General features: G+C 38.3%; 2 protein-coding genes across 2 annotated transcripts in view; both read right to left on the bottom strand.

Moving 5' to 3' along the window:
• Nucleotides 1-9945, bottom strand: part of LOC139166905 (uncharacterized) — a 984072-nt gene that overhangs the window by 148500 nt on the left and 825627 nt on the right. The gene's annotated exons all lie outside the window — the stretch shown is intronic.
• ATP4B (ATPase H+/K+ transporting subunit beta) lies at nucleotides 1629-8903 on the bottom strand. Its single transcript, XM_070751848.1, has 7 exons — nucleotides 8745-8903; nucleotides 7413-7541; nucleotides 6267-6380; nucleotides 2884-3083; nucleotides 2421-2477; nucleotides 1883-1969; nucleotides 1629-1790 (listed from the first exon to the last, which is right to left on the bottom strand). Exons 1-7 carry the CDS (start codon nucleotides 8854-8856, stop codon nucleotides 1629-1631), a joined length of 861 nt encoding a protein of 286 aa, XP_070607949.1. The 5' UTR covers nucleotides 8857-8903.

The raw sequence follows: 9945 nt of genomic DNA, 5'->3' as shown, positions 1-9945 counted from the left end.
GATGATATGATACGATAGCTTTATTGATTAGCTTATAGGTTAGTAATGGCTAACCTATGGCATGGGTGCCCCAAGTGGCATGCGGAGCCATATCTGCTGGCATGTGAGCCATTGCCCTAGCTCAGCTCCAGTGTGCATATGTGTGCCGGCCAGCTGATTTTGACTTGTACAGAAGCTCTGGGAGGGCATTTTTGGTTTCCGGAGAACCTCTGCAGGGATGGGGGAGGGTATTTTTACCCTCCCTCGGCTCCAGGGAAGTCTGGAGTCTGTGGAGGGTGAAACACAAGTCTACTAAGCCCACTAGAAGTTGGGAAGCAGGCAGTTTTCGGCCTCTAAAGGGCCTCGGGGGGGGGGATCTGTTTTTACCCTCCCCAGACATTGAATTATGCATGTGGGCACTTGCGCATGCACGAGAGCACGCACGCTCTTTCAGCACCCAAGGAAAAAAGTTTCGCCATCCTTTCTATAGGCCATATCAAACACACATCACCAATAAAATCTTATACAATTTAAAATAACAGTAGTGTAAAATATAATAGTTATAAACAATATAATTTAATAGATAAATATATAAAACAGAATAAAATGACATAAATTATATTTCGGTGTCACCCTTACAATCTACCACAATCAGTCCCATGTATGCAGATCTCAACCTAACCATTTTGTTTAAGTACTGTGCTGTTTTAAATGTTATTTTCAGATTCTGGCTGCACATAAAGTAAGCTGTTTTGATATGGGGATATGGGTCATTTGTTTGGTACATGGACCAAGGTACATATCTCTTGATAATCTAGATGCTTTAATTGTATCAAGTCCACTTTAAAATACTAAGACATTCAATTTAAACTCAAATTTTCAATGAGGCCTCTAAAGCAAATCAGTAATTTCTACAATAACACTAATAATACAATTATTAGTAAAAATTATATAAGATAGTTTTAAATCAAAGTATGCAACCTTTTCACATTTAAAGTCTGTGTTTTTGTTTGGATTACTAAGTTGATGCTGGCAGTCTGGCACTAAAGCATTGTAGATTTTCTTCCAAGGTATCCTAATATTGTCAAGTGAATTAGTTAGCTTTGTTTTCCAATCAAAAAGAACATCCTTCCCAGGTTCAATTTACGGCCCAAATTTATCAATATTGTTTTGGAGTTTCTAGGATCACAAAGAGGTTCAGGAGCTATATTTGATTCACCAGCTTTTGTTTTATATGTTTCTTTCATACAATAGTCCTTATTTTCCTCTTGAAATAGTTGAGATGCAAAGCAGTGTTTTTCTTCCTGGCGAATTTATTATATGAATTATTCCAGAAGTAATTTATTACGTTAAAAGAAGTATATAAATAGTTGTATATTATATAACTTTACACGCATTAAGTGGAATCGTAACCCATTGCCAAATATGTAGTAAACCAAGTATATATTGGTATTCTCAGATGTGGAAAAATCCAATTATCATTTCTAATAAAGCATACTAGATAATGAAACAAAAGTTTATACAATTGATTGTTAAAGCTGTGACTAATTTTGCTATAAACTGTACACTTACTCAAATTGAAATCATACAAATAATCATACAAAGCTTTATAACACATACATTCTCAGTGCCACTTTTATAAACCTTGATTAATTTTGTACCCGAAGTTTGAATTCTACTTTTCCTTCATATGGGTCATGTGGGTTATCTGAAGTAATTCCAACGCCAACAACTCTGCATTTTATATGTAGTATTTTATTATAAGTAAAGTTGAGGAGTTTTACTGCTACCAATGGATTAGTGTAGCTAGGCTGAAATGGAAATACATATGATAAATGTTAATGAAGCTTTAAAATATATGCAACAAACCTATCAAAACAAGTTAAAGGGGGAAAAAACATACCTGTGCTTTGAGTCCATAGTAAGGGAAGTAGTGAAGGCTAAAAGTTCCATTTGTGGGATAATATTCTACCTCAAATGAGCTGTCATCCTTCAGATAATCATAAAAAATGGTAAGTATTAATGCTAGTATCAAATAACTGGCACTCAATGTATATTATATAGTATGTAAATATACCATATAGGAGTATAGTAATATATTCCTTTAAATGTGTGAGATTAATTGGTCTTATTTGGAAATTTAATTATGGCATTTAAAAGTGAACATGTCTTAATAGTGTACCAGTGAAATGTCATCTGCATAATACATGCCATCGTACAATTTCTGCAAACCTCAGAGGACAATATTCATTTCACTTATCAATTTAAGTATGTGATTATTAACTGAGTTTGCATTGTTTTAATAATTTTGTGGAGGAAGCATGAAAGATTTCAAAATAATGTCCCTGAGGGGAAAGCAGATGGGTATTAATATGGAGCAAAGGCAGAAGATTAAAAATGTGGGCTGCCTAAAAGATTTGAACATTGCAATACATACTTACAGTAGTTGTGCAGTTCACTTTTGGGGCAGTCCCATTGCCAGGAAGAAAATTTATAATCTGCAATAATAATTTCCTTATTAAGAGTTTTGTAAGCAAATGTTAATAAACCAAATGTAGTCATTTGGTGGCTACAGAAATTAAATGTTTATGTCCACCAAACACAAGAGCTTTGTAAGCCATTCTTTTGTGACTGCTGCAACTGGTCAAAGTACTTTGCTTTTTTCTATGTAATTGACTCCAAAATTTGTTTTCCTATCTTGGGTGTCAGGATAATTAATTATTAAAATCAAACATATTCGAAGAAAAACAAATATTCAACCTTCCCTCATTTGTAGGCTCACATTTTAACAATATTTTTGTAATACTTTACAGAACACAGTGCAGAAAATAAAGTATCGGCAAAATTTTCTTTCTTATTAAATTGGTGTTAAACTGTGCTTTTCACATCTGGTATTATACTTACTCTGTTCATCTTTATTATTAAGCATGGCTTTCCTTCAGGAAAACCAAAATCGGGATCCGACAAACCAGAGCATTTTCCAAGCATATCTTTTGTAAATTTGCAAGAGTATTTTTCATTATTTGGAGCATCAAATGTCTTTTGGTAGTAATAACTTTCCTGAGTACAATTTTTGTTGCCTACTTGCTCAGTTTCATTGTATGCTAGAGTGAGAAAATAAAGAAAAATAAACATTTTCTATTGCAGCTAGAAAGAAGCAATAAAGTTATTTATAATAGATTCAAAAAGTGCTTTTTCTTTTAATACATTTCGGCTATTTTATGCAACAATTGTCTAATTATGTCTTGCCAGACAGGAAAGGTAAGTAAGATTAGAAACGGCTGCCAAGTATTGCTTGGGTCCCAATTAAATCAGGCTCAACTGTAATGCTGAGTAAACCATAATAATCTGGTTTGTATGGTGGTAAGTCATAATCAATTACTTCTCATATCATTCTTAGCCAAAATGAAATAAGCTCAAATATACTGTATATTGGAGAGATTAACTCTGTTTTACGGTATGGATTCTCCTTGCAGTAAATTTGATGTGATGAGCCACTTTTATGAAGCGGAACTTTGGAAATGCTAGTTAAAGATAATGCCCAAAGACCATTATAGTCCACTGCAGATTTCCAGACATCTAGGATTACAACTTGATATTCCTTGCCTAGCATAGTAATCATAATTACAATATTTCCAGATAATAGAATGTTACACTAATATGCTGGTATTTGTTTATTGTTGTTGAATTGTACTTTTTTATTCTACTGGTAGCTTTGTATTTTGTGAACTATTGTGGAATTTTAAGAATATTGAGTCCAAGACAAATACAAAACATCTGTTTATGACAAACCAAAGGAAGAGAAATTGTAGTTTTTCAGTGTACTCAGAACCAAATGTAAAAAAAAATAATAGTGTTTTTCCTCTACCATGCACTTTGATAAAGAAATCTGCGTAGGCAGAAGTAATCAGTATTTAAAATTGTATAAGCACTCACGCTTGTATGAGGAATGTTTTCCTCCAGAAATGACCCAATGTGAATAGAACATATGCTGAAGCTATAATGCAAAGCTGACATTTCATTTACATATAATATATGATCGTAAAGTATAGTAAAATGCAAGTAGAGAATTGATTTTCTGGTTTATGAAAGAATAATTTTTTATCTTCAGTAATGGTTTCAGTTGCAATTGTTTACAAATACAGTAATACCTCATGATACGAACTTAATTGGTGCAAGGAGGAGGTTCGTAAGACGAAAGGTTCGTAAGACGAAACATTGTTTCCCATAGGAAACAATGTAAAGTCAATTAATCCGTGCAACCAACCCCCCCCCCCGCAAAAAAACGGCTTTCAGCGACTGCTGGGAAGCCGTGCGGCTGTTTTAAAAGGTGACAGCCGGCCTGGGGGGCTTCCCAGTTTGGGGGGTGCTGGGAAGCCCCCCAGGCCGGCTGCGACCTTTTAAAACAGCCGCGCGGCTTCCGAGCTGTCTCCTGAAGCCGAACGCCAAAGCCGAACTTCCGCATTCAGCTTCGGGAGACAGCTGGGAAGCTGCGTGGCTGTTTTAAAAGGTCGCAGCCGGCCTGGGGGGCTTCCCAGCAACCTCCCGAACCGAACCCGGGGTTCAGAAAAATTTTGCCTCTTCTTACGAACTTTGTTCGAGTTACGAACCGGCGTTCGGGAGGCTTCTGGGAAGCCCCGCCGCCCGGCTGTCACCTTTTAAAACAGCCGCCCGGCTTCCCAGCAGTCTCCGAACACCGGTTCGTAACTCGAAAAAAGTTCGTAAGAAGAGGCAAAATTTTTCTGAACCCAGGGTTCGTATCACGAGTTGTTCGTAAGACGAGGGGTTCGTATCTTGAGGTACCACTGTAGTTTTCTTTACCAAAGTGCCACTATGTCAAAAGATTCTAACATTCTGTTCCTTTTTTTGTAGGAATCTTTGATAAAAGGTTTAAAATCAAATACAGTAATACATTGCCTTACAAACTCAATTGGTTCCAGGATGAGGTTCGTAAGGTGAAATGTTCGTAAGATGAAACAATGTTTCCCATAGGAATCAATGGAAAAGCCAATAATGTGTGGAAGCCCATTAGGAAAATCCAAAATATTAAGGCTTTTTTAAAAAAAAGCGGTGGGCAGACAAAGCTGAGGCGAACGGAGTGGGGGGAGGGAGTCCCAACGAAGCAAGGCAAAAAGAGCCTTGTAAGCTCCATGAGTCCCTGCCTCCCGTTTTTGTCCCCCCCACTCTGCTCATCTCCCCCACACCTTTCTCCTTCCTTGAGCTCCATGAGCCTTTCCCTCCCGTTTTTGTCCACCCCACTCTGCTCATTTCCCCCACACCTTTCTCCTCTTGAGTTCCATGAGCCTTTCCCTCCCGTTTTGTCCACCCCACTCTGCTCATTTCCCCCACACCTTTCTCCTCTCTTGAGCTCCATGAGCCTTTCCCTCCCGTTTTGTCCACCCCACTCTGCTCATTTCCCCCACACCTTTCTCCTCTTGAGTTCCATGAGCCTTTCCCTCCCGTTTTTGTCCCCCCCCCCACTCTGCTCATCTCCCCCACACCTTTCTCCTTCCTTGAGCTCCATGAGCCTTTCCCTCCCGTTTTTGTCCCCCCCCACTCTGCTCATTTGCCCCACACCTTTCTCCTCTCTTGAGCTCCATGAGCCTTTCCCTCCCGTTTTGTCCACCCCACTCTGCTCATTTCCCCCACACCTTTCTCCTCTTGAGTTCCATGAGCCTTTCCCTCCCGTTTTTGTCCCCCCGCCACTCTGCTCATCTCCCCCACACCTTTCTCCTCTCTTGAGCTCCATGAGTCTTTCACTCCCATTCCCCCCCCCACTGCCCAGCAGAGCTCCAGTTTTTGCGATACTGGGATTCCCCTGAGGCTCCCCTCCATGGGAAACCCCACCTCCTGACTTCTGTTGCCAGTGGAGTGCCCATTTTTGCGATCCTGGGATTCCCCTCTTGGGATTTCCTTACAGCATCGCAAAAACGCGGAAGTCAGGGTTTCCCATGGAGGGGAGCCTCGAGAATCCCAGGATTGCTAAAACGGGCGCTTCACTTGCAACAAAAGTCCAGAGGCGGGGCATCAGAGCAGCGGCTGTGTGTTCGTAAGGCGAAAAAAGTTCGTAAGAAGAGGCAAAAAACATCCGAACCCCGGGTTCGTATCTCAAAAAGTTTGTATGACGAGGGGTTTGTATGACAAGGTACCACTGTACTTTGTTAATTAGAATTCAATTTAAACTTTCATTTTCAAGTTTCTGTTTTCCTTTTCTCTGTAATCTTTAATTGTTCAATAGAACTTCTACATTTTCCTAAATTATTTGCCTACCACTATTCCGCCTTTACCTTTAAGAAAATTGTGAAGTTTTGCAATATAACCTTTCCAGGTGGTATTATCATAAATTTTATAATAAATTTCCATTCCTTTTTCTCCGTATACATCTGGTCGTAATGTCACTCCTTGAATAACAAATAAAAAATAGAAGAACAAAAATGAAAAAATTAATTTATTTCCAGGTTTTTTTTCAACAAATCTAGCATAAATTAAAATGTAAATGCAAAATATATTTTAGCAGTATATTCTTTAGATGTCAAGAAATCTATATTCTCAAATTACATGTATTTAGCTGTGAGACTACTACTGTTCTTTTTCCTTTGAGCAAAGTAGTCTTAAGGAATATAAAACTTAAAGTTTAATTAACAATAGCCATTGTTTATTTAATTATACTATATCCATCACTACATATGATAGCATTAACTTTCATTTATATAAAATTCAGTATTTGCAACTTTTTTAAGGACAAACAATTCATAGATTGGTCAAAATGGTAGAAATGCAGCTTTTTGGTTGCTGTCTTTCCCTGCACTTAAAACTGATGGTTTTATTACTCTGTAACAGTGATGGTGAACCTATGGTATGTGTGCCATGGTTGTAACGCAGAGCCATATCTGACGGCATGCTAGGCATTGCCCTCTGTCATCCCCAGTGAGCATAAACCCATTGGCCAGTTGATTTTTGGCCTTTTCGCTCTTCCCAGGCTTCAGAAAAGCCTGAAGCCTTGGGAGGGGGGGATGAAATACAGCCCAACGAACTTCCAGTTGGCTCACTGGGCTGTTTTTCATGTCAGTAGGCTTTTCTGAACCCTGAGGATGGCAAAAAATGGGCCTACCGGAAGTCTGGGGGGGTGGCAGGGCAGGGGGATTGTGCACGTGCGCAAAGGGAGCAAAAGTAATTACATAAGATATTTGATGGATTTTCTTTCCCTGTTATATACATTTCTGCTCAGAAGCAAGATTATTTGAGATCAAGTTGGATCTATAGTGCATAAATCCGTCAGATTTTAACCATCAGTTGACAATGCTTTGAAGAACAGTTTTGAATTTACTTCTTTTTCATAGTTATTCTTTTCCATAAATTTGGATAAGTTTATAAAATAATCTTGGATTATGTGAGCTTAATAACAAAATGAGAAGAGATGTTAAAAAAGATACCTGGTGATTTTAATCGATCTTGGTAGTCTGGTGTATACGGACTAATTGTCTTCATCAAAGAATAGATAGAAAGTACGAATATTCCAGTCAATACCACATAGAATGCAACATAATAAAGACTAATCCATACTGTAAGAAATTTTTAAAAAGATTTTAAAAATAAAAGCATGTCCATTAAACTGGCTAAAAAACTTAATTCCAAACACATTGCTGCATGTTGTCAAATATTGAAATTGTAGTAGTGTTCAAAATCCCTTCAGCATTGGAATTTCTGAAGCTAAATGAGTGGGAAGCCTATTGATGCTAGAACATCAGGTCTACACCGCTTTCTGGTCTTGGGATGACCAAATGGTGTGATCAAAACTATGCTGAAAATTGGAAATATGGAGTTCAGTTCCTTTCAACACAAGTTTCAGAAATCTCCAAATTTCAAGCTATAGTTTGATCAAATTCATTTATTCTTCTGGAAATTAATACATTTGTAAATGTGACAGCTGTTGAATTCTAAAGGGGGAGAAGAAATTCTACAAGTAACAGGTGCATAACAGTTTATATATATTGCTACATTATCAAATAGTGTTCAGTAATCTTGCGAGGCTCCTCAAACCAATTAAATGTCTCTTTCAGGAATAGTATATTGGTGAATAAAATGTAAAAAAAGAAAGAAATTGGACTAATTAGAAGTCAAAAGGACAGGTCTAAGCAACTAGTAGCAAGCACAAAATATTTTAATACTATGTAAACTATTTGAGATTAGATCAGCCATTCTAACTTTGACGCATTCTTAGCTAGCTTTTCCCTATATATGCATACACGCACTTATTCCTAGTACATATTTCCAAATCAACCAAAAAGAAAAAAATAATGTGTTTTGTACTCCTTGTCTCCTCCAAGGAAGCAGCTGTGTAGTTTCTGTGGGTATTTGGAGCCATAAAATGTATTAAGAGTTTTGTAGATGAGAATAAATCAGTCTGGGAATTTGAGATAAAGACTGAAAGGGCAAGCTGGAAATCTAGAAGGACAAACAAAACTGGGTACAGTAGATCCTCACCTTGGCCCTTACAACATCATTTCAAAGCATTTATAATCTAAATTAGATTTAAAAGCCAGACTGAGGAGACATCTGGAATCATGCTCTTTATAAGCATTTTATATCAATTGGAATGCTAGTATAGACTCAGAATTATTCTTTAATAATAATTACTGTTAATGCTAATAAGTAATATTTGGTTAATTGATTTCAAAGTTCTGTAGAGCAGCAGTACTAATTTTTGATCTTGGAACAAGTTCCAAAAGTTGTAAAATCAGACTATTAAAAAGTTTGACACATACCCCAGTTAATCAAAGTTCTTCCCATTAACTGTCCTGTGTCTGAATTCCATACAAAACGTTGGAAATTTTCCATTCTTTGGCTGCAGGTCTTCTTTTCATTTAAAGTTGCCATTTTCTACTTTGAGATTTAGGAGCTGCAAAAACCAAACTCTTCCACTGGTGCGCGAGGATTTGGCAGCTCTATTTTGGGTTTTATACCTTATTCCCTCTGAAGGTCATGCAAATTACATCCTTCATCAGCAAATGTTGATAACAGCACATACCTGCCTACAATCTTGATAAGCATTTTTATTGGTTAATCGAAAGCTAATAGCCATCAAATGTTCTTTTCGCTTGATGTTGCTTATTTTTCAGAACTTGTGATACTTTCAACACAATAGGTGTTATCAAAACAGATGCAATATTAACAGCTTCCCTTGATAAGCTTGCATACATTGTATATACGTAGTTTTACGTGTTCCTGTCAACAACACATTCAAGTGGAGACTTTGCCTAGAGCATTCCAATTACAATTCATAACTCCTCAGCAGCAGACAAGTTTCATTTGATTTTTAAAATGATTGAACAAGTGTTATTCTCCCTTTACTGTCTTTTTGAAGAATAGACATGTTAAAACCTTAAACATGAACATGTCTGAAGAACTGAAAAGGTATATCGTATAGTGTTGTGATTCAGCCTGAGGCTCCTCAGGGACCGGCTGGAGCTCTGCCGGATCCATGCCCAGAGGAGGGGGACAGTGAACAGGAGGGGGAGGACCAGGCAGACGGGGGAGAGGAACGTCAGGAAGAGGAGGAGGGAGAGCAGCCTGAGACCCCCGGGGGGGGCCTCTCCCCAGCTAGTACCCTGGATTCATTGAATGAAGACGCACAGGCTATAATAGACATGAGGCAGCGACGTGCAGCTTAAAGACGGGGCCAATTAGAATTTCCATCCCTGAATTGGCAACAGCTGGGTTTGGGTGTGGTTCTCCTCAGCAGGGTTGAAAAGGCAGGCCCGCCCTTACAGTCTTGTGGAGAGTTATCCACTGGGAGTCCTGTGACCTTGCTTCGATTCTCGGCGTCTCTGATCTTGGCTTGTGGCCTAGGAGTCTGGAAGACTTGGGGGAGGCGTGGGTTTTATTATCTCCAGCGTTGTTTTTGCCAGCAAGAATCCTGTTTTATTGCCTGGCCTTTGTGAAACCTCTGTGAAGCTTCATAGTGTT

The sequence above is a fragment of the Erythrolamprus reginae genome, chromosome 4 (assembly GCF_031021105.1).
Source record: "Erythrolamprus reginae isolate rEryReg1 chromosome 4, rEryReg1.hap1, whole genome shotgun sequence".
NCBI classification, from domain to species: Eukaryota; Metazoa; Chordata; class Lepidosauria; order Squamata; family Dipsadidae; genus Erythrolamprus; species Erythrolamprus reginae.
This window is presented reverse-complemented; position numbering and strand designations above follow the sequence as displayed.

Excerpts from the sequence above, each read along its gene's own strand:
- ATP4B (XM_070751848.1), bottom strand. The coding sequence starts at position 8,856 with ATGGCAACTTTAAATGAAAAGAAGACCTGCAGCCAAAGAATGGAAAAT. Across the intron at positions 2,478-2,883 it reads TAATAATAAAGATGAACAGA|ATTATAAATTTTCTTCCTGG; the intron begins GTAAGTATAATA and ends TTATTATTGCAG. Across the intron at positions 1,970-2,420 it reads AAGTGAACTGCACAACTACT|GATGACAGCTCATTTGAGGT; the intron begins GTAAGTATGTAT and ends GATTATCTGAAG.